Genomic DNA, 23,978 nt, shown 5'->3' on the forward strand with positions numbered 1-23,978 from the left:
AAATCTCAAAATGTAGTTGAACTCCACAGCCACCTGTGCACTCTGGAGCTCAGCTCTTCAGCAATCCACTTACATGGTAGCATGCATGGGAGAGAGGACAATTTGTGATTAGTACAGTGGGAATCTATGGATAAAAGTAGTAGCTGAAATCCAACTGAGCCTGGGTTACCTATGCCCTGACTGTGGGTTGTGAGTGGAGAATTTTATCTTTCCTTTTGCATTTACTCAGGCTTTTCATCGGAGAGTACAATTTCACTCACACTAAACGTTATGTGTGTATTTATTTTAACACCCCAGTGATTTTCAGGGCAATTTAACATAATCTTAAAAGATGTCTCAGCTTTGTAGTGAATTCACAGACATCTTTTGTGATTGACATTTATGATTTCTCTGTGGCACAGCAGAGTATCTTTGATGTGATGTTTGATTTAGCCGGGACAGCCCAATAGTTTCTAGGATTGCCCGCACTATGTAACATTTGACATTATTTTCTATTTGTTCACATGCTGCCCAGATTGTCTAATTACTACAATAGTGCCCTGTTATCAGCCTGCCAAGATAAGCTGACTGTAATGAATCCTATGGCTCATGACTGTCAACGGATGCTGAAAGTATGAGACACAGGTTACACAGTGTGTCTTTGTTCCCCTCACATGTTCCTGAAATCTAAAAAAACATATTGGCTTTTATTTTTATGCACACGGTTAAACATAAATGCAGAAGCAAAGAGAGTTGGATGAGTAAATTCCACTTCAGAAATTGTTATATATTAGGAATTATGTACTATAACGTTTAAAGATATTCAAAATGATGAATCCATCTTACTGGAAGTTCCAAGTGTCAATGTTTCTACTTTAGAACTATAATGCTATAGTGTTAACATTCAAGTTTCAATCTTTTTAATGTTGCTCTTGAAAGTCAATGGGACTTTCTTTCTTTCCCCTTCCTTTCTCTAACAAACGTATAGACCATGGGTTGGCTACCTTTCAGAAGTGGTGTGCCGAGTCTTCATTTATTCACTCTAAGTTAAGGTTTCCCCTGCCAGTAATACATTTTAGCATTTTTAGAAGGTCTCTTTCTATAAGTCTATAATATAGAACTAAACTATTGTTGTATGGAAAGTAAATAAGGTTTTTAAAATGTTTAAGAAGCTTCATTTAAAATTAAATTAAAATGCAGAGCCCCCTGGACCAGTGGCCAGGACCCGGGCAGTGTGAGTGCCACTGAAAATCAGCTCGTGTGCTGCCTTCGGCACGCATGCCATAGGTTGCCTACCCCTGTTATAGACAGACAGGCACACAGTTAAAAACAAACACACTCCACTGTACACACTTCTCCCCGGGGAGAGGATCAGAGAACAAACACATGACAGATCTTAGTCACGTTGCTTAGTGCAATGCTGGAAAGTGCTCAGCTACTGGGATGAATCTATATAGTATAGAACAGAATAGTGGTCCTAAGTCACTTAGGTGCTTTTGAAAATCCCACACTAAATGAATTTACTACTGATGAAAGGTGCCAGATGGACAGCCCTAGTCTGATGGCCTCTATGAAATCACAGAACAGCTGCAGCATTAGCTGTCGGAATGCAAGTTTCTCCACAGTACCCCGCCACTGTACATAAACCCTACCCACAACGGGCTGCTTGTATGGGGAGAGGTCAGTTCTGTCTCTGTGCCCCCATTGCTGAAACTCTGCATTGGAGCCATGGCAAGGGCACATTGTTTAGGATCTTCTGTTTCCAATGAGTGATGGGGTGGACTCAGTATTTGGCCTTTAGAGCTGTTACATTCTGTTGGTCTGCAGACTCAGTACTGTATTGGTTCATGTTCAGAAAGAAAGTTTTTTCACAACTATAAGAACTAGAAACCTAATTTTGTAAAGCAATTAAAGCTTACATTTTGCAGAAATTGATAAGGCCACAAGATAAGTGCTGGTACCACCATGGAAAGGTCCATTTTGACCCAATCCAGGTCTTTAACAAATGTCCTCAGATTCTCTTTGTGGCTCTGTATCTGCTTATACTTTAATGAATAGAAAACACTGGAAATGGCATATTTTGCTGGTGACTAAAAACTGTTTCTTGGTAGGAGCTGGGCAATAACAGGGCAAGGTGAGAAGTCTGCACTGCTACTTCTGTGGATAAAAGGTGTCAACTCAGTAGCTATTAAAAGCTCTAAATCCACAATAAAATAATAATAAAAATAATTAATAATGGCTCAGACCATTTCCTATGTGGGAAATACCTTCATAGGAGACTTTACATAGGGGAGGAAGAAAATAAATTACTATTTTTGGAATCACCAGATACCAAACAGTAACATAATTATTTTTGCTGCATACAAATCCACTTCTGGATAACATGCAGTGAGGCATCTATGTGTATAAAGAAAATGTGCTGAAATATCTGGGAGGGAAGGTAACACAGGGACATAGTATTTTATGCCTTGCACCTGCCCCCCAATATAAAAGGTGGTCTATCTGTTGAATATCACTTTAATGAGTAATTCTGGACTTTGAGGAAATTTGTCCACTTGTAATAAAGCAAGATAAATGGGCTTCTGTTCCAAACTCAGCGTTTCCTTTATTTAATGATGAAATCCCAACACTTTTTTTTTTTTGAGGGGGAGAAGAGAGTAAAGGTCCCAGTTGTCTATACCCAGGTAACTACTACTGGAAGATAAGTGGTAAGGTGGAAGGACAGAATGTACAACCTTATTTAAAACGGCCACTGCTATATATTGGTGACTGTTTCACATACCCATAGTTTTGTCTTTGCACACTTTTCTTGGATGGGGAAAATAAGCAATCTTAACAGACTCTGTGTTGAGGAGTACAGCCCTCTGGAGGGGATGAAACTGTCAACTTTCCCCAAGCTACTAATGCCTCTTGATCTGGGAGTTGCCTTGCTTCATGACCTCCTTGAATTAAGAGGAGAGTCAAATACTACAGACCCCTGGTGTGACCAACCAGCCTGTTTCTCGGGGTCTTCATGCATCTTGGTTGGGGTTTGGTCTGAGAGCTTCCTGGCTCTTACTCCCTGGAGTAGGGAATGAGTATCTCCTCCCTTTGGAGGTTGGGAGCGTGATTCCCAGCCCAGGTAGACAGACACAAGCTAGCTGTACTAAAAAATAAAAATAAATAGCAGTATGGATGTTGTGGCATGGACTAGCCCAGGGAGTCAGGTGGGCTTATACTTGGGTATAGAGATGCTTTGAAAGGCTCCTACCCACACACTTCCCTCCTGCTTATATGCCTGCCTCAATGATACCAGGTGGGAATCCTCTCTTTCAGGTTGAATGGTTTCTCTAGCATGGGGCAGGGCCTCTGCCTGATTTTGTATAGGATTTGTACATCCCATCTCATATAAAGGAATGGAAAAACAAATAATATTAAGCTTTTAAATGTTTAAACTCTGATCAAGAAAAGGGGAGGTGGTGAATGCTGGGTAGGTAACAGGCAAACTAACAATTTTTAAAGTCCAGCCTTATTGAAATGCTGCACACGACAAAACAGCCATGGGCTTAATTCACAACAGAATTGAATGACAGTGGGATGGCCACAGAATTTAAATTAGAAAGAGAAAAATACATAAAATGAACTATTTCAAATTTTCCTCTCATTCCCACATTCCAGCTTTCTCCTGGGTCCAATGCATTATGAGAACTTAGGTTAAGTAATTAGTGACAATAAACTAATTACAGCAATGTCAGTTTTTTGCACTATATTTGCCTTCTGGTGCTTGTAGCCTGTCTGTCCTGCCCATTTTCAGGGACTGCAGTAAGGGGAAATAAAGGTCACTACAAAGTAAAGCTACTGAAATCTCTGTAGGGGAGATGTTTTTTCTCTCCTCCTCCCCCCCCAGTGTCCTTTTTGGCAGGGTGGTCATGGGAGAGGAGCACAGAGACTCTTTTGTTAATCCCACTGGCAATTTGTTTGTCTGTTTATGGTGTGAGGGCAATAAATTTGTCTTCTTAATATACATGTGATAATTAAATCAGTCCTTTAAAAAAATATGGAGCTTGTTAAGGTTGCCACCAGCTCTGATACTAAGATGCTATTTGTCATGCTTGAATATTGTGTATGTGGATAATATCATGCAGGATATTTCAAGTGTTTAAGATGAAGTTTAGGGACACTTCCTAGGAAAAGAAGGCAAGAAGCGGAGTTGTAAATTCTAATACCAAACTCAGTTTGTTTGTGATCCTGAAAATAATGCTGTGCCATCAGTTTGAGTTAAACAACATTCAGACTTTCCAACAATCGTGGATTAGTTTGGAGAGTTCAGTCTCTCTGCTTTCAACTGGAGAGTCCTCTGCTACAACAGGGAAAATTCTTCAGAAAAATGATGCAGAAGAGATTTAATCCTAGACCCCCCAGGACTCTCTTAATTATGTGAATTTAGAGTAAATCTGTATCAGTAACTATTGTAGCATTAGGCATTGTTGGGTAGATTTTTCCCCAAAAGCTTTATCCACCACTAAGAAAAGAGGCAACAAATTTCATTCCTAAAATTACTAATAATATTATCCGGAGCATCTGAACTTTTGGTAATTCCCAAGAACTGGCAAATAACTTCTGAGTTTGAAAAATGTTTTCTTACATTTCAGGCTTTCTTTGTAAATTACCTTTTTCTTTAATAAACGGTCCAGAGAATGCTAATACCCTTTATTTCATATTTAGAATTATCACAAGTCTTAACTCCATTTTGTTCTTGCCCCTACCAAGGTTCAGTAAACCCCTCATTTGTTGCTAGCAGGATAATAGTATCCATCAGTACCTCAAATATTTTAAAAAGTCACATCAGGTATCCATTTCTCCAAGACACACTCCACTGTACTCCAATAATAACAATCACAACAATCAACAGAGGGTCCTGTGGCACCTTTGAGACTAACAGAAGTACTGGGAGCATAAGCTTTCGTGGGTAAGAACCTCACTTCTTCAGATGCAAGTAATGGAAATCTCCAGAGGCAGGTATAAATCAGTGTGGAGATAACGAGGTTAGTTCAATCAGGGAGGGTGTGGTGCTCTGCTAGCAGTTGAGGTGTGAACACCAAGGGAGAAGAAACTGCTTCTGTAGTTGGATAGCCATTCACAGTCTTTGTTTAATCCTGATCTGATGGTGTCAAATTTGCAAGTGAACTGGAGCTCAGCAGTTTCTCTTTGGAGTCTGGTCCTGAAGTTTTTTTGCTGTAAGATGGCAACCTTTACATCTGCTATTGTGTGGCCAGGGAGGTTGAAGTGTTCTCCTACAGGTTTTTGTATATAATCACAACAATGCTGATCCTATGCCGCATTACTGGACTAATTCCTACAAAGTCACGCTTGTTTTTCAAATGTCATTGCACAAACATACAGTGCTGTAGGTTTTAGGTCCTGATGTCCAACTTCTCTGCTATGTTTTTAAACAGCAAAGAAAACTGTTTTTAAGGAAATATTTCCTGTGTCCTATGTGACCTAACCCTAGAGATAGGGAGCTGGAGCAGAAGGCAGGCTTGCCAGACTCTCACTCGCTTTCCCAGATCTGAGACAAAAATCCATAAACTGCTGCTGTCATGCCTTTATAGGAGTTTTTATTTTGTAAAGTAGACTATCTATTGCAAAAACAGGAAAACTATTAAAAGTTTCAGAAGTTGAATCTAGAACTTCAGTGCATCACACCATGCTGATTCAGATCAGAACCACAAGAGACAGCAAAGAAAGCCCATTCATCACATGATAAATCTGGCTAGAACCCAACCCTGCTTTCCTTAAATGTGAGTTTCTATGCTAACATTAATGGGAGGAGGATCAGTCAGTTTTATTAATGTCAGTTTTGAGACCATCACATCTCTACAGAGAAACAATGAACATTAATAGTTAATGGAGAGAACAGATTCTGTGTGATAAATTGGGAAAATAGAAAACTTTTAAAGAAGAAATTAAAAATGGAAAGCAGATTTTGCTATTAAGTCTTTACTTTTAAACAGAGTTTAATTAAGAATTATTTTATACAAGTTAACTTTGTTTAAAGATACAGAAAAATCATTTGCCAGAATTCCTAGTGCTCTACTAAATAACCTCCCAAAATGTTCCATTTATTGGAGATAAAAATGCTAATTGTGACTATTCTTAGCAGTGTAGTCTATTAGATACTGTTCCTGAAACCTGTTAATATTCTATCTTGGTTTTGAGGTCAGAGTTCAAAGTCTGGGAAAAGGAACAGCTGTACAGACTGCATAGAATGCTCTTCTGTATTCAGACTTTTAACTTGGATTCTTAGGATAATCGGATGATAGCATAATGCCTATCACACAAATACTAGTGTTTCAAGAATTTTCTCTTTTTTTTAAATAGCTATATTGAGACCTGGAAATAGTAGTTATCAATAGAAATTCTACTCAGATGGTACAACACATTCTTCTTTATAACAGTTTTATCAATTCACACTGTCCCTTTAGGGACTTACATTTATATAGTTCCTATCAGATTCATTTTAAGTGAGTTTCTTCCAAAGGCACTTCACCAGACACCCTAACACAACATATACTTAACAGTACACACAAACAATATCCAATAATTTGGGACAGGAAACAAATACTTTATCCAGAGGAGGTTTATTTTTTTTAACATAGCCATAATATAACTATCCGGGTTCAAATCTGGCCAGGATGCAACTTCCCTCCTTTTGCATGACCACAATTAGTAACAGTAATGTTATGCTTTATTTAAAAGACAGCACACCACAAAGAATCATCACGTAAGCATCATGCCAGGGTACGGGGTTGACAGTAAATTAGGAATATCCACCTACTGACTCATTAAGAGCACTTCCTGCAGTACACACCCATTTCTGAAGTATTTAGTTTTCCTTGTTTTTCCCCCTGCTTAAATGCCTCATGTTCTCTCTGCAGGGCCATGAAGCATAAATTGGATACTTTTGCCTGTTACAAGTGGGGACTGAAATCTGCAGAGAAGCTGATGAGAAGCAGCAGCTCAAGATAATCTGCCACCTGCTACCCCCAACTACCAAGGAAGAGAAACCAGGGCCTGAAGGGGTACTGGAGCTTCTCCATAGCTGTAGGATTTGGCCTATGTCCTTCTCCCCCCCCCCCCACATCTTTTAGAAAAGCTCCTTGACTCAGGCTTAATTAATATTTTATATAGCGGCTAATAATACAAACGTTTAAATGGTCCCTTTGTAGGAAGTGCAATTCACAATTCCTTGGGTGTTCACACTTTTGCTGCTACTGTTATTATGAGAAGGAAGTTTTCCTCAGGGATGAGTTAAAAGGGTAACAGCATGTTATTTTACACAGCATCACCACAAGAGGAAGGGCTTACAATTTAAAAAAAGAAAGCAAGCTTAGAATTGATGAGAAATTGCAGAATATAGCAAAAATGGTGTGATTTTTAGAGGTCTCCAATTTGCCATTTTTTGTGCCCAAAACTTTCTCCTGTCTAAAACTAATTGTACTAAGGGGATTTTATCTAATCCTGAGTAAACAGTTCACTAGCCAGTTATACTTTTTTCACTTGAAGGGGGTTGAGTCAGGTACTGTGTCAACTCACTTGGAATAAGTCCATTTATTTGGAGCAGTTCTTGAAGCATTACACTCATGTCCAACTTATGCATTCATGGATCTCCCATTGAGATCTCTGAGAATTCTGCATATGTTGTGAGAACAGAATAAGAGAGGTGAAATCTGCTGTGCAGATCTGAAAAGTATAATTTAGCCTTTAATCTAAAAATAGATTTAAATACTATGCATTAACAGTGGTTCTCAAACTTTTGCACTGGTGACCCCTTTCACATAGCACGCCTCTGAGTGAGATCCCCTCCCCCTTATAAATTAAGAACACTTTTTATATATTTAACACCATTATAAATGCTGGAGGCAAAACGGGGTTTGGGGTGGAGACTGGCTGACAGCTTGTGACCCCCCGCCCCCAGGAGCGGTGCCAGGGTTTTTGCTGCCCTACGCGGCAGCGCTTCTCCTCTGAGCATTCAGCAGCGGGTCCTGGAGTGAGTGAAGGACCTGCCGCCGAATTTCCGCCGAAGACCCAGAGCGGAAGGACCCCCGCCGCAGAATTTCCACCAAGGGCGGCAAAATGCCGCCCCCCAAATTCTGCCGCCTTAGGCGACCACCTAGAGTCGCCTAGTGGAAGCGCCGGCCCTGGACCCCCGCCCCATGTAATAACCTCATGACCCTCTGAGGGATCCCGACCCCCAATTTGAGAACCCCTGCATTAGAAAGTGTGTGTGTGTGTGAGACAGAGAGAGAGAGAGAGAGAGAGAGAGAGAGTGTGTGTGTGTGTGTGTGTGTGTGTGAGTGAGTGAGTAGGAATTACTTGAAGCGACAAAAAAACGACACCACTAGTTTGCTATGAATATAATAATGAAACATGGCACACTCATCAATGGAGATGAACAGGCTCAATTTTGCTGGATTAGCACATACCTTAATTTGCTATAAATAATATGTGCCTGGTTTTATGATAGTGTTGTTTCTTAAGTGGTTGAAACAACATGTTTCTATTCTCTCAGGCTCTGACTCAGCAAAACACTGTTGTGCTTAACTTTAACCATAAAAGTTATCCCATCCTTATTCAGTAAGGTCAAATGGAATAAGTAAAATCTTAAATGCTTTCCTAAATAGGAATGGGATTATTCTCAAGTTTAGAATTAAACATGCGCTTAAATTTTTTTTCTGAGTCTCAGGGCCTAATCCAAAATCATTTGAAGTCAATGGCCTAAATCACAAGGCACTTCTTTAAAATCCACAAACTCTTATCTAAATAAAGCTACTTACATCCTGAATCTCATTAACATTATTTATATATTCTTCCTTATTGCATATGGATCAGTTATATATACAAATGTACACTCTGAGATTTATATTTATAATACATTCCAGAAATGCATATTTTATGCTTTAAACTACTTTCTGGTTACCTGTCATGTCGGATGATCGGTGTAGGCAGTACACATGTAAGAAGCCATCCAAACTCAGCCAGCGTGTGCAGTAAAGGTCCATAATCTGTTTTAATTTCACAGCCCTACATTAATAAACCAATATAAAAACAGTAAATGCACTCTGCAGTTTTACCTTATTTCCATATATAATGTAACAAATTACATTTGACATTATTATTATTTTATTGCAATAACACCTTGAGGCCAGGGTGTAATTGTGTTAGGCACTATACACCCATATAAACAAACAGACAGTCCCTGCCTCAAAGAATTCACAATCTTAGTGTCAGACTATAGACAACAGGTGGATAAAACAAAGAGATGGGGGTATTAAGTCAGTATATGGGTTTAGGACTAAAGCCCTAATTCTTCAAGACACTTCAGCAAGCACCTTCGGTGCTTAATGTGAGGTATGTACTTGAGTACTTTGTTGACTTGGGGCATAACAGAAAATTTCCAGTTTGATTATAATAGTAGAATAATCATTTTTAATGACACTGATTTTTTTAACCTGATTTTTGACTTTGCATTCTGAACAAACATGTCACTGAGTTACTGAGTAAAGCTCAAAGCTAATGATTTTTGCAGGTAAACATTTAAAGGAATAATTATTAGAAAACCTATCAGGATCTAGGAAAATATTATTTTAGGATCCTAAGAATCTGGGACCTATGCAGATGGAAAACAGAACAAGTCAACTTCTAAATGTGCTAATTACTTAGAAACCTATTTTACTATACAATTTTCCCACCTTTTTCCAGCAACAGCTCCTAGCACACATGAATGCTCCCAGCAGGCGAGCAGAAAAATGGCCTTTACCAAATAGGCAACATCAAAAATCGCTGGAATACCCAGGTATAAAAACAATCAACTTTTTTTCTTCCCTGTGTGGTTTCTCCAGGACTGTATATCAACAATACTTCTTTGTGTAAGTATGCTGCACACTAACTGGCCCATTGTGGATCCTCCTGGAAAGCTCTAAAAGTTCCCTGGGTTGCATTAATGTAGTACTGTTTGGAGTGGTGCTACTATGGCTTCTTAACAGGGCATCTCAACACAAATAGGTCATTTGGATCAAGACTTTTTCCACTTAGCTTGCATCCTTGCTTGCTCTGTAGTACTTATAGGAGGAGATCTGAACACTGTGCACAGTGGACTGGTGCCTGGATCAAAGATTGAATTCCAAAAGATACTACAGTTCCTGAAGGATGGCCTTGAAAAGGGCTAGTTGCCTTCATTTACTTGAATTGTTAAATATTAAATTTATACTAAAAAGCAGCTGATCAGGCTTCAGGACAGCACTGAGTGGGGGAGGAGTGTGGAAATTGGCAGCTTTGACTACAGTGGAAGCAGGGAACGAAGTAGAAGAAAAGAGAAGGGCAGTATAACAGTATACAAGGATCTTGGCTTTAGAAACTGAGATTATGTAATTACCAATCAAAACTAGATTTCTGATTACAGAATCACAGAAATTAAATATGGAAAACAGATCTAGCCTCTCCCGCCGTCAATGCAAGATTGTTCATGAAAGTATGCTTCCTATTGATTTCTCCAGTCTACGTTTAAATATGTTAAGGATGAGGTGCAATGTATTCCACAAATGTGAACTTGGAGAGGCCATTTTTTTTTAATTTTTAAAAGGACAATTTTTAAAAATTGCTTTTTCCTCTTGCTAGGCCTGCAGCGCTAACAGGTTATGACTGCGTGAGCTGCAGATTCTAGTACAGGGGATGGCAAACTTTTTGGCCTGAGGACCACATCTGGATATGGAAATTGTATGGCGGACCATGAATGTTCACAAAATTGGGGGTTGGAGTGCGGGGGGGGGGGGGGGGGGGGGGCCCCGGGGGGGGGGGGGCGGGCTCTGGGATGGGACCGAGGGGTTCGGAGGGGGAGTATGGGAGGGGGTCGCGGTGCAGGCTCCAGGCGGCGCTTACCTCAAGTAGCTCCCAGAACCAGGAGCATGTCCCCCTTCCAGCTTGTACGCAGAGGCGCGGCCAGGCAGCTCTGCGCACTGCCCCGTCCGCAGGTGCCATCCCCACAGCTCCCATTGGCCATGGTTCTCATCCAATGGGAGCTGTGGGGGAGGCACTTGGGGCGGGGGCAGCATGCAGAGCCCCCTGGCAGCCCCTATGCATAGTAGCTGGAGGGGGGCATGCCGCTGCTTCCGGGAGCCGCGCAGAGCAGGGCAAGCCCCTAACCCCATTCCTTGGCTGGAGTGGGGCAAGCCCCGGACCCTGCTCCCTGGCAGGAGCTCGAGGGCCAGATTAAAAACATCTGGAGGGCTGTAGTTTGCCCACGCTTATTCTAGTGTATAGGCAGAGCTACTGGAGAGGAGCAGAAGAGTCAGTGAAAATATGTAAAAAGAGCAACAAGGAATAAGGAGGAAAAAAGGCATGCGTGTGGAATACAGAATATATGAAAAGAAAAAAGAAAACAGGAAGTAAAAAAGAGAAAAAATGAGGCAAGAGAGAAAATGGACAGGATAAAAGACACCAGCAATTGTTTCAGGATCTGAAGCAAGTGGTCATCTGTAGAGCTGGTCAGGAATATTCCATTGGAATGACTGTGATATGTAAGCACCTCAGATCTTTTTCTTTGTCTGAAAACTAATGGATTCTCAAACATTTTCTGATGAAAACAAAGCTTTTAAAAAGCTGCGAAAAGCTCTTGTGAGGAAGGGCAACATTTTCAAAAACACTTAAGTGACCTAGGAGTTTGAGTCCTATAGACTGTTAGTAAGGTTTAGGCTTCTAAATGCCTAAATTGCTTTAAAAATGGGACTTGGGCTCCAGGGCATTTAGGGCACTTTGGAAAATTTTACCTGAAATCCTTTCTTTGTGCACTACAAACAAATCTAGCTTCCAAAGGAAACATCTAAGTGTTCTGTATTGGAGGCCAAATTCAGACCTCAGTTTAAGCAGGTGCAACTTCACTGATTTCAGTGAAGTTATTCTTGTTTGTACCATGTCTCAATTTTGTGCACTCCGATTGAGTTCAGTGTCCCTACTCACGTGTGTCAAGTTACTCAAGTGCCAAATGTTTGCAGATAAGGTCCATGTTTTGCCCAGAAAATAATTATCTTTACATTTTAATTTTTTTCCCCCATTTGACACATAGTACTTTATACTGTATAAAGGCATTTGAATTAGAGCTAATTGATAGCGATTTTTTTCAGTTTGCTGGAAATTCTGAAAAATTAAAAAAATTAGTTTTGGTCAAACAAAACATTCTGTTTCAATTTTGACCAATTAAAAACATTTTTTCTTTTTAAAATAAAATTAAAGGAAATTTTGAAACAGTCATTTGAAACAGAAAAATCAAAATGTTTAATTTAAAAAATGTCAAAATGAAAGATTTCAACTTTTTCAGAAATATACATATATTCGTTAACTGAAACAGTTTAGTGAAATTAACACAAATTTGCAAATGTTTTGATGTCACTGAATTTGCATATTTTGCTGAAAAAAGTTTGTCAAAAAATTTCACACAGTTCCAGTCTAATTTTGTTCTGAGAATGCCACTCCTTGTCAAATTGGAGTCACAAATCCATTAACTATAATTTTTGAGAGGATTGCAAATTGAAAATTTTGAAGCCCAGTCAATAAGAACTCCAAAGAAATGCGGGGTATAAAATTGTATCTTTTCACAAAGTGTGCTGAACTGCCACACTAATAAACTGTGTAAATGTTTCCATAGCAAAAGCTGGCCTATAGGCAAATAAGGTGGAAGGTGTATTCAGTCATAGTAAATGGAGCTTGAGAAGGGTAACGCTGTAACAGCACTGATTAAAAAGACATATGTGATCAAATTTACTGAGAACAGAAGGGACTACTCTGAGATTATGGGACCTGACCATATTGGAGACTGAGAAACTAGTTACTTAAAGCAGAAGACTTGGCAGTGGTTACTGGTCACCTATTTAAGTCAGCAACCTTGCATGAAAATGTTTCATAAGTGGATGCAGAACAGGGGTTCTCAAACTTCATTGCACGGTGACCCCCTTCTGCTAATAAAAATTACTACACGACCCCAGGACGGGGACTGAAGCCTGAGCCCACCCAAGTCCTGCTGCCCCAGGTGGAGGTGGGGCAAAGCTGAAGCCCAAGGGCTTCGGCCCCAGGCAAGGGCCTGTAACCTGAGCCACGCCACCCAGGGCTAAAGCCCTTGGGCTTCAGCTTTTGGTTCCAGGTGGTGGGGCTCTAGCTTCAGGCCCAGGCCCCAGCAAGTCTAAGTCAGCCCTGGCGACCCCATTAAAACAGGGTCGTGCCCCAATTTGGGATCCCGACCCACAGTTTGAGAACCACTGATGTAGAAAGAAATGAATTAAAAACACATTTTCAAACATTACATAGTCTGTAAAACAAATAAGCCACTCTTAAGCAAGTGTGAAAGATGATTTTTCATGTATTTTTGATCAATTTCCTACACTACATGTAGAGTCTGATTTGCTAGATCTTACTTACCTATTTTAGGGATTTGATTAGAAATACACAAATTCAGCATTCAGTCTTATGATTTCAATGGCAGTCTTGTTTGTGTAAAGATGACTCTAAGAAGGCAAACTAAACTTGTATCTAACTTTGATACAAACATACTAAGAAAAAACAATACAGAAAATTAAAGATAAAATGTTAAATTGGTAAATAAATAGCAAGTTACCTCAATGACAGTCCATTGTTCTACAACTATTGTGTCATTTCCTTTCCTGTTAGAACCTGGAACTCCTGAACCACCTTCTTCATATATAAATAATCCTTCTAAAGATTTGGTCATGTGGTCTCCTGTGGAAGCAAGGAAATGTGTAAGGTGAACTATAAAGGCTTAGGCCCATATCCTACAAAGATGTACACACCTTCTTAACTTCATACACAGCTTATAGTCCCACTGAAATCACATTATCTGAGGCATCAAATAAATTGATCTTTAAAGTTTTTTTCAGCTGTCTCAGTCACCACTTTGTAAGCTATGAAGTCATATTCTTAATCAAAATACGGTATTTTCCCTTTTCTACAGGGAGTCAGCTATTAATTAAATGCAAATTTCCATACTATTAAAAGCATTAGCAAGCAAGTGCCATATCTGAGTTTGAATTTCTGTTTCTTATACAACAGAAAGATAACCACTGTTTATGAAGCACACAGATACAAAAACTCTATGCTCAACTTTGAAATGACATATGTATGACCAAAACAAATATGGTTGTTGGAGATGGGAGAGGATTAAAGAAAAACAAAACAAATTACAGTGTCTATCCACAATCACTTAAAAAAAATATTAACTGGCCACAGGAAGAGCCTGAAACAGAAGTAAATATAGGAGGATTCCTGATGGGAAGGAAGTTTCAGAGAGCACCTCCCTGACTTACTTCTTGTGAGAGTTTGATAATATCCAGCTGGCCCAAACTAAAGCTGTGCATCATATGTTGGTTCATTTTCTGTGTTTGATAGCATAGTGCATCTCCTAAGAGCCATCTGGAAGCCCTTTCTGTAGTGGTACCTCAATAGCCGAGAATCTTAAAAACTAAAAAAAATTAAACTAAATTTAAACAGAAAATAGAAATACTCTTCAGAATACGGTATCAGCTTTAAATCCTCTCCAACATACCATGAATGTAAAGAGAAGAGTGTCTCTGTCACATAACTTATGGTTATGCAGAAATATTGTGATACTGTAATTTTGTTTGGAGAATAATTGAAAGAATTCCACAGTTGGTCTGACTTGGAATTTTACCAGATGGGCATAAGTTTTCTAAATATGGTACGAATTTGACCATCACAAACATTGGTTTCCTAATCAATGCTAAGTATTAACAGAGTTACAATAATCTTACTTCTTTTTGGGTCTGCATTTGTAGTAAATCTTGCCTGTTTTTGGAGATATGTGAATTAAATTACATATTTACAGGCATATATGCCTATCAGGCATGTACAGAAATAGTGTATAATGTTTAATTTTTACACACACACACAAAATGTGGTTGGGTGTGTAAATGTGTGTGTATGTATATATATGTATGTGATTGAGTGTGTATACAATACACCTGCACACACTTTATTAGGGTTTGCAAACAGTTCAATTCTATAAATTCATTAACTGCAGACCTTCTCTTCAGGTTTTAGGTAGGTGCTTGAAATAGACAGTCAAAACTAGGAAATATTTTCATCTTTAATATTTCAACCTTGTCAGATAGGTCTTCTGTATTTTCAGGAGCGGTACCAGGGTTTTTGCCACCCTAAGTGGCAGCGCTCCTCCTCTGAGCATTTGGCGCCGGGGGTCCTTCCGCTCTGCATCTTCGGGGCACTTTGGCGGCGGGTCCCGGAGCGAGTGAAGAACCCGCCACCGAATTTCCGCCGAGGACGGCAAAATGCCGCCCCCCAAATCCTGCTGCCCTAGGCGACCGCCTAGGGTCGCCTAGTGGAAGCGCCAGCCCTGTGTATTTTACAAACTTATTGAAATAAAAGTCACCTCTGAGATATTTTTAAAAATTCCAGCTTTTTTTTACGACATTCACAAAATATTTTGGGACAAATTCCTCCCTGGTGAAACTATCAACTTCAGTGGAGTTTCAGTAGGAATTAATTTGGCCCTTTTGTCCATCTACTCTATGACAGTAGTTTACCATTTCTAATGCTAGTACCCAAAACAAATTCTAGAGTATAATATTTTTAAAAATATCTCATAGATAGTTGTACAAACAGAGGAGGAAATAAAATGTTGCCACAATAGCTTTTTCTGCATTAGAAATAGTGAACTGTGTTGTGGCTCAATATTCATTATACTTTCTCTTGCATTAAAATAGGAACTAGTTCAACCACTCTAATAAACAGAATACTGTCAAGTTTTGTTCTGATAGCTTCTGGAAATACTTCTGTTTTCTTATCTAAAATGCTCTTTTTTAACTTCCATAGGGCCTGAGCCAGATGACCATTTCTGCAGCTGTTTGGGCTACATGTGTTGTTATTTATTCATATTGCAATAAAGCCTAAAATGTACTAAGTGATATACAGACAAATAAGAAGACAATTCCTGCTAAAAAGAACGCAACACCTATTAAAGAAGAAGAAAAAAAAAAAAAAGCAGCGAGGATAAAGGATGTAACACACAAGCAAAGTAGTCAAGGTGATGGGAGGGAAACATCGTTTAAATTCCATTTGATTGATTGATTTTTGTTCAGAAAGGTTTTAGATTTCAGCTCTCTGGGAGGCCCAAATATTCAACTTATTATATAAACTCTTTTAGGTTGATGTCAAGAACAAACAAAACAGGCAAGAAAGAATCCAGTATCTAAATTCAGCTCAAGTCCCTTTGTAAACTCTTTCCTGGGTTACAGACACTTGATCAGAAGGAGAAAAGCCCACCCACATGTTAGATTGTCTCTTTAAATGTATTCATTTTAATCCAGCATTCTTACTCCCAAGATCTCAACTGCAATATATAACAATCAGGCTGGGCAGAATCAGAGGCACCAGTTGTTCAAAGGAGGCAGTGTGGAATGCTGAAGTAAGACATTCCCCAGGTGTTAACGATGGGAGAGTTCTTTATAAGAACAAAATAGTAAAGGCTTGTGGAAATTCTGTGGGCCAACAGTGGCTGAGGTTAATTTTGGTTTGAAGCAGTTCTCCTCAATGAATTATAACAGGTATTGTCCCCTCTATTTCCAGCACTGGGAGAAATCTATTAAAGTCTAAGGGCATGATTCCACTCCCACTGAAGTCAAAGGGTATGTCTACACTGCAATTAAAAACCTGCAGCTGGCCTGGGCTCAGGCTATGGGGCTGTTTAATTGAGATGTAGATGTTCTGGCTCGGGCTGGAGCCCAGGTTCTAGGACCCTGCAAGGTGGGAGGATCAATCAGACTAGGTAAACAGAACCAAGTTAAGTTATTGTTGCAGGAATTGTTGCTTAAGGGGGAGGGAAAAGAGAAAGTTTTTGGAGTGCCTCCTCTTAATCATGCTGTCTGATGAAAGTCACAAATAACTGGCTTGCTCACTTTTATATTCTAGGCCTTTTAAAATAATTCTTTAGCAACTCTGGGATGCCTGTTTGTCTGCAAACTGAAAAATGGAGCTTTTTCCTCAAACACACATGCACTGAATGAATTTGGCTTAGAACTGTGGCCTCATGATTTACAAGAGATTTAGAGTGATGCACAGCAAAAGTTAATTGTCATATAAACAGAAAAATTGATTGGTACAATGGGGATAGAATTGTCAGGGAACAAGTAGATACTAAATGACTCATAAAAAGTTACCTTAAAATATATTATTTAGCTAGCACTCTTAATATACTTGATTATTTTACACAGAATGAGTTTGAGTCTTGCATAAACTGTTTGTGAGAGTCTGTGAAGAAACACTTCAATGAACTTTTACAAAGCAGCTTTTCTGAATTAAAGTCCTGTGCTCCATTCATTCATACACAACCGCCATAAGCATCTCTAAAAGAACACTGACCATTTAGAATCTAGGACAACTGAAAAACAACAAAACTTGGGCAATAGACAAAATTCCACTTTAGAGGAACGTAAACTCTTCATTCAGCACAAAATAACTTGAGTAAAATTCAAGGAGCTAAATAGGTCAAGCAGTTCAAGTCTGTTCACCTACCAGAGTATTACTACAAAATATTCTCTTCTTTACATTATATTCTAATCTTAAATCAACTAATATTAGGTAAGGAAGATAGCAATGTATTAATTAATTTTGACTAAAAATTTACATTTGGTATGTAAAGTTCAGTTTCAAATACTTGCAAAAGAAATTGCTACATAATTTTTTTTTTGCAATCCAGTAAGATAATTTCCTGTTTTTGATATCATATTCAATTGAAGAATACATAAATATTAAGCATGATTCCATCTTAATTAAAATATTAACCATACCTTAGAGTACAGTAGTCTAATACTGAAGCCACAGACTTTCTAGTAAGAAACAGCTTTTGAAGGTATCATTTGTAGTATAGTAGAACCCAGAGGATCTGTCACAGGACGGGCTGACACTTCAAGGGATTTGGACTCAACCCTACCTGTGCCTTATCATCTGGTCCTAGGTGATGGGTGGTCAGGTGACCAGGCATCACTAGATGGTAGCCCAGGGACAGGACTTCCTAAAAGAAGGAGCTTGCTCTCTTAAAGTAGTGTTAGATCAGAGGTTAGGAAAGAGCATGGGGAGGTTTCTCTAGATAAGCTCAGAGTGGGCCTGGTAGAGCTCCCCTGCCCAGAGGAATGTAAGAATAGAAAGCAAGCAAGCAAGCGCATGTGCACCCATGCAAGCTGGAAGCTGAAGCCTCAGTACAGCCAAGGAGAAAGACTTGCAGGAAATTGGGAGGCTCCTTGAGGGAATCCAGAGATGACTGAGTGATATAGAGCCACCTTCAGTGAGGGGCAGGACAGAAACGTTAAGAGGAAGAGGAAACAGCAGGAACTGGAAGGAACTGTTGAGTCCCGCTAAGGGTTGAAGAAAAAGAAGTGGGGGAAAGACTTGTTTTGGTTTAAGTTGATATTGGAACTGAGTGACTTTAATAAACCAGACCCCAAGAAGGGATAGTATTTGATTTGCAAAAGAGGTTAGGGACACTTTTTGAGAACTCAAAGAAGGGGAAATTGAGGCACTGGCAGGGTCCATTGCCAGTTCAAGAAAGACCCTGCTACAAGCATCAAATGAGATTAGGGCACAGTGTGATAGGCACTGTACAAACATTTAGTAAGAGTCAGTCCCTGCCCCAAAGAGCTTACAGTCCCAGAGGAACTAAATGACTTGCTCCAGGTAATACAGCAATTCTGTGTCAAAGCTGAGACCAGAAGCCAGGTTTATTGGTTTCTGTCCTGAAGTAATAGAGTAGCGGTTCTCAAACTTCATTGCACTGTGACCCCCTTCTGACAACAAAAATTACTACACGACCTCAGGAGGGGGGACCAAAGACCGAGCCCGCCTGAGCCCTGCCACCTGAGTCCCACCACCTCGGGCGGGGTGCAAAGCTGAATCCCAAAGACTTCTGCCTTGGGCAGGGGGCATGTAACCTTAGCCCTGGGCAGTGGGACTTGAGCTTCAGCTTCAGCCCCGGGCAGTGGGGCTTGGGCTTGGGCTTCAGACTTGCTGGGGTCCAGGTGCAACACTAGCCTTGGTGACCCCATTAAAATGGGGTCCCAACCCACTTTGGGGTCCTGACCCACAGTTTGAGAACCGCTTTAACAGAGCCATTGGTAAAATCTTGCTACTTTTAAAACAAATGAAAAACAAAACCCCACAACAACAAACCCTATGGTTAACTACTATTGGAAAAAAGAAGAAATAACCCCCTCTCTTGCCAAGTGACTGAAATAAATGGAACTTCAGGCTGGTGTGAACATCTGGGCTTGTCTTTTAAAGAGTTTTGAAACTATAAACCAACATAATACCCAATCACATAGAAATTTTGTTACTTAAATGATTAATAGAAACATGGTCCTTAATGAATTGTTTGAGAAGCTAGCTTTGTAATTAGAGTGACCTATATGTCATATTTTACTGATTGGATAATAAATGATTAAAGGATTAAATGTTAACTTCTACAATGTATGGTGTTGTGTTTAAGTATAATGTGGCTATTCTCAGTGACTATCCAAAACAAGCACCTGACCAGTTGTGGGTGATCTGATGCTTGCGCATTAATCATCTGGAATGATCAGAAATGACATTTGCCTCATCACAACATTTACAAAAGAGGGGTATCACTATTGGAGATGAGCCAAAGACAAGAACTCTGACTCTAGAACAGATTCCAAACTTTCCCAGAATTCATGGGTGTTCAGATGCAAGGTTTGGTTTAGGGCCATCTCTAATTACTACATTTATTTTAGTAAGTGAGGAGTACATTGTGGTAGTGAGTGGAAAAGATAAAAAAGACTCAGTAGCCAAGGAGAAAAATTTAAGGACATTTAAATTTGTGTGTGCACCAGCTGGGGTGTAAATTCTAGAGCGCACCAGCACGTTGTGCACTAACTGGTCAGGTGAACCCTGTTGGCGTACATAAGCAACAAAAGTATAAGTAATTTGGACATAGCAGTTTGTTAATAGATACTATCAGAAAAACACTAGGGGTAAAATCCTGGCCCCGGTGAAGTCAGTGGGTTATTTCACTGAGGCCAGGATTTCACCCTACAGGCCTAATCCTTCCATCCTAACACACACAAAAACACTCTCATTGACTTCAGAATGCATCATGCTGGAATAAAGACTGCAGGAACAGGTCTTCAGTATTTATCTTATAGTATAATTATAACACTATATACTCAATGGTAATTGAGGGTACTCAGAATTTCACTGGAAGGGCTCAACAAATCGCAGGACTAGGCCTTCTGTGAATAGCAGTTGACACGCATTCTGAGAATTAGGGATGCATTCTGAGAATATTATGCCTAATATTTTGTTACTATATGTAATTATTATTAGCAATAAGTATTTGATAAAATAGCATTAGCAGTAAGTGCTGCTCTAATTGATACAGTACTATTTTTTCCCTTTGGAAAACTTTGAGCTGGGTAAAACAAAAGAGAAATTTCAATTATTTTAAGATATGACTGTCAAGGAAACAGCGAAAGGCTTTTTTCCCCTCTTTAAATCAGGTCTCACATTCTGTGAAGTTGCAATGACAAAAATTACCATAGTACCCATCATTTTTACAAACAGGAACATCAGATTTGCTCCTCCATATTAAGAAGCAAAATCTGACCCGTTTTGCAAAATAAACACAACGGTTTAAAATCTCATGAAAAATACACTTACTTACCTTTAGAAGTTTCCCAAGGTACAAAAGAATCAATTAATGACAATCCTTGTTTATAATAAAATGTGGTTAGTTCTAGCCAATCTGCATCCAGAGTACTAATGACTGCCCCTTTTCTTGTTACTTTCATAGACAAAATGCCCTCATGATAGGTCCAGCAGGTTGAGTCATCATCAAAAACATTGAAGACTGTATATAATTTATCTGAGGGAAAATATAAGAAAAGAAAAAGTTCAGAAAAAGTGATGCCTTAAAGGGATACAATCAACTTAAAAATTACACTTCTGTCTGAATATTATTTGCTATTTTTATTACAAATAACCATTAAGATTATTATTTGACAAATTATTTTTCTCTACTTTCAATGTTTTTATACAATGAGAGTACTTTGTATACAATTTTTATGGTTTCCCTGTCAATCTACAGTCAGTTTTCTTTGCTTATGTGGATCTTTTCACACGGCAACATGGCAGAGAAAAAACTTAAAAAAACCAGAAAAATGTCATTATAAAACCACAAGAATTATCAGGGTGATTCAGGGGAAGGTGTAGTGCTTGAAACGATTTTTAACTTCTTTTTTAATTGACTAGATCGTGAGTTGATGGTATTCCTTTAACCCATTACAATCATTAAATTTTTTAGGGAGTCTACTGAAAAAACATGAATGTCTCACTTATTTTCTATATCAAAGCATTAAAATAATACTATTCTGCTCAACAAACATAACCACCAGTAAATGGAGTTCCAGCTGAATTAATTCCACAAATCCAAACCTATCAAAGAACACTGCAGTGATTGGTTATATAAGGCTTTAGCTAAATAAATGTTTACTACATAGGTATATAATTACATTCACCCACATGCTGGTATATTTGTGGGCAAAGCCATGAAATAAACTGCATTTTTGTGTGCACACCTTGGACTAATTTATCAGCAAATCAAATCCCTGGGACTACTAACATTTCAAACCTCTGAGCAACTTCAAGCAGCACCATCTAAAAAACAAACCTATCAGAGAAATGTTTCCTCTCCCCCCTCCAAAATGACCACAGTCTGAGGTGAAGACTAGGCAATTTATCAACTCTGGACTATTGACAGGTTTAAGATTTACTATTTCATGACTGCCTCAGAGCTAGAAACAGAACATATATAGAGGATATATTCCTGGGTGGGATGAGGGATATGTGGGGAATTTGTTCTGGGACTAAGCTTGAAAGGTGTCTGTGTGCGGACCTGACTCCCATCAGCAAATCTGTGCACAGTCTGAGCACTGCAGCACGCCTTTTGGCCCTTTCCTGTGTTTTTCCTGATGCAGGGAGCCTGACCTTCTCTTCTTGCACAGCTCGCTCAAGTGGCTCTGCTCTTCAGGGGCGTTTTGTCATAGGCTTCAATGGGCCCAAGATTTCACCCTCAGTGTCCACCCTCACTCCTGTCCCTACATATCTCTTCTTCAGCCTTGGCGTAGGCCAGGAAACAGAATGGAGAAAACTGAAGTAACTGAACAATACTGAATATCTGTATTATTCAGAAAACTCAGAAGTCTGATGTTATTGAAAGCTGTGCAGAGAAGAAAGATAATTGCCAAACTCCTCAACAGCTAAGTGAACAGTATGTTCAGTATTATCTGGTTCTTGGGACATTTGGATATTTCTATCAGTGCTAGATAATTAAAGTTCCACTGTTTAAAGCCTTTTTGTTTCATCTGTACTACTTAATGATACTGTTTCATTATTTCTGTAGTTCATTTTATATAGATTCTTTATATTCCACCATTATCCTTTAAAAATACATAGTTTTTTGAAAGGTGAAACCTTGTCCTTTTCAAAATGGTAAAAAGCAATTCCAGTATTTTCCATCTATTTATAAGGAAGAACATTTTACTAGCAACAGTTAGTTAAGTCACTTCCTTTTAAAACATCTGCAATCTAGCTTTTCCAGGGAAGTGATGGACAGCAGCCAAAGTAGAAATGACAATTCAAGTCAGAATTTACATATTAGAAGTTGGTTGAGTATGCATAGTTTACTGTGATGGGGTGTGTACCCCATAATGACTCTGAAAGGATTAATGTGGTCCAAGAGGCCAATTAACCTACCTGGTTGCATACAGAGGGTGGGCCAGATGTGATTAAAGATGAAATGCAGCTGGGAAAGGGCTGGGTGGTGCTATAAACAGACCAAGTTTAGAGCAGAAGAAGCTATAGGGAAGAAACTGTGGTTGCTCTTTTGGGAGAAGGGAATGATGAGATCTGTAGAGAACAGGAAGCCTTTTGCAAGGTGAAAAGACAGTCTCAAAAAATATTTGGTAGGAAGGGCCTACATACACAAAAGGATATAGAGGTTATGATGCTCAGTGCAGCAGGGCATAACTTTTAGGTGTGTAGAAAGCCTCAAGAACAGCACTGTGAATGCAATCCACAAAAGCCACAGGCTAGGTAGGTAGCCACTTAAATTAGTGGATGGGAGATGCTGATGAGAGGGGTGTGTCCTAAGCCCTTTTCATCTTGCAGAGATAGGATCTCCCTGCGGCCTGCATTTAGGCACCTATCTCTGCTAGCAACCCACAAACTAGGGGAAGATGAGTGTTCTTCCACCTAACTCTCATACCGTACCCAATCTGATAGGTATGTTCAAAGTCTGCCTAACTGCACACAAAACAGCAGGAAAGTGCTCTCTTATAATGCTGAGCCCAGTGGTTAGAGTTTTTACCTGGAATAAGGGAGGAGCTGCTGACCCTGTTCAAGTTCCCCCTCTGCCTGATGAGAAGGGATATAAACAGGAATCTGCCACCTCTAACCATTGGGCTACAGGATATTCTGATGTAGATCTCCTTCAATCTCTCCTATTGAAGTTGCTGAACTTTAAACAACTGCCTAACAATTAATTGGGATGAGAGTGAGAATCGCTACTGCCCAATGGGTAAAGCACTCACCTGAGAGGTGGCAGATTACTGTTCAGATCCCTTCTCCTCATCTGGCAGAGGTGGGCACATTCCAGCGGGTACCCTAACCACTGGGCTTAAAGTAATAAGGGAGCTCCTCCTTGTCCCTCCCACCCCCTGCCACTGTCTTGTGTGGACTTAGGTAGTTTCTGACCATGCCTACTGGATTGGGACCTACACATGAGTTAGGCAGAGGCACACCTATCTTCCCCTTGTTTGTGGACTGCTCTGAGATTTAGGTGGGAGAGAGGCATCCTGGTGCCTAGAGTGAGACAGGAATGTGCATGCCCAGAGGCAGAAACGTAGGCAGCTAGA

The 23,978-nt window shown here is 39.6% G+C and overlaps 1 protein-coding gene across 4 annotated transcripts in view; it reads right to left on the bottom strand.

Annotated features, from left to right (window-relative positions):
• The window catches only part of RFTN2 (raftlin family member 2), a 51,621-nt gene that overhangs the window by 10,137 nt on the left and 17,506 nt on the right, over positions 1-23,978 (bottom strand). For all 4 annotated transcript variants that reach the window (XM_034786128.1, XM_034786127.1, XM_034786129.1 and 1 more), the window contains exons 6-8: positions 20,729-20,929; positions 13,622-13,743; positions 8,939-9,042 (exon numbers count right to left, since the gene is read on the bottom strand). In XM_034786128.1, the coding sequence (XP_034642019.1) occupies positions 8,939-9,042; positions 13,622-13,743; positions 20,729-20,929 (427 nt within the window). The remainder of the gene's footprint in view (positions 1-8,938; positions 9,043-13,621; positions 13,744-20,728; positions 20,930-23,978) is intronic.

Source organism: Trachemys scripta, chromosome 11, assembly GCF_013100865.1.
Source record: "Trachemys scripta elegans isolate TJP31775 chromosome 11, CAS_Tse_1.0, whole genome shotgun sequence".
Taxonomy (NCBI): Eukaryota; Metazoa; Chordata; order Testudines; family Emydidae; genus Trachemys; species Trachemys scripta.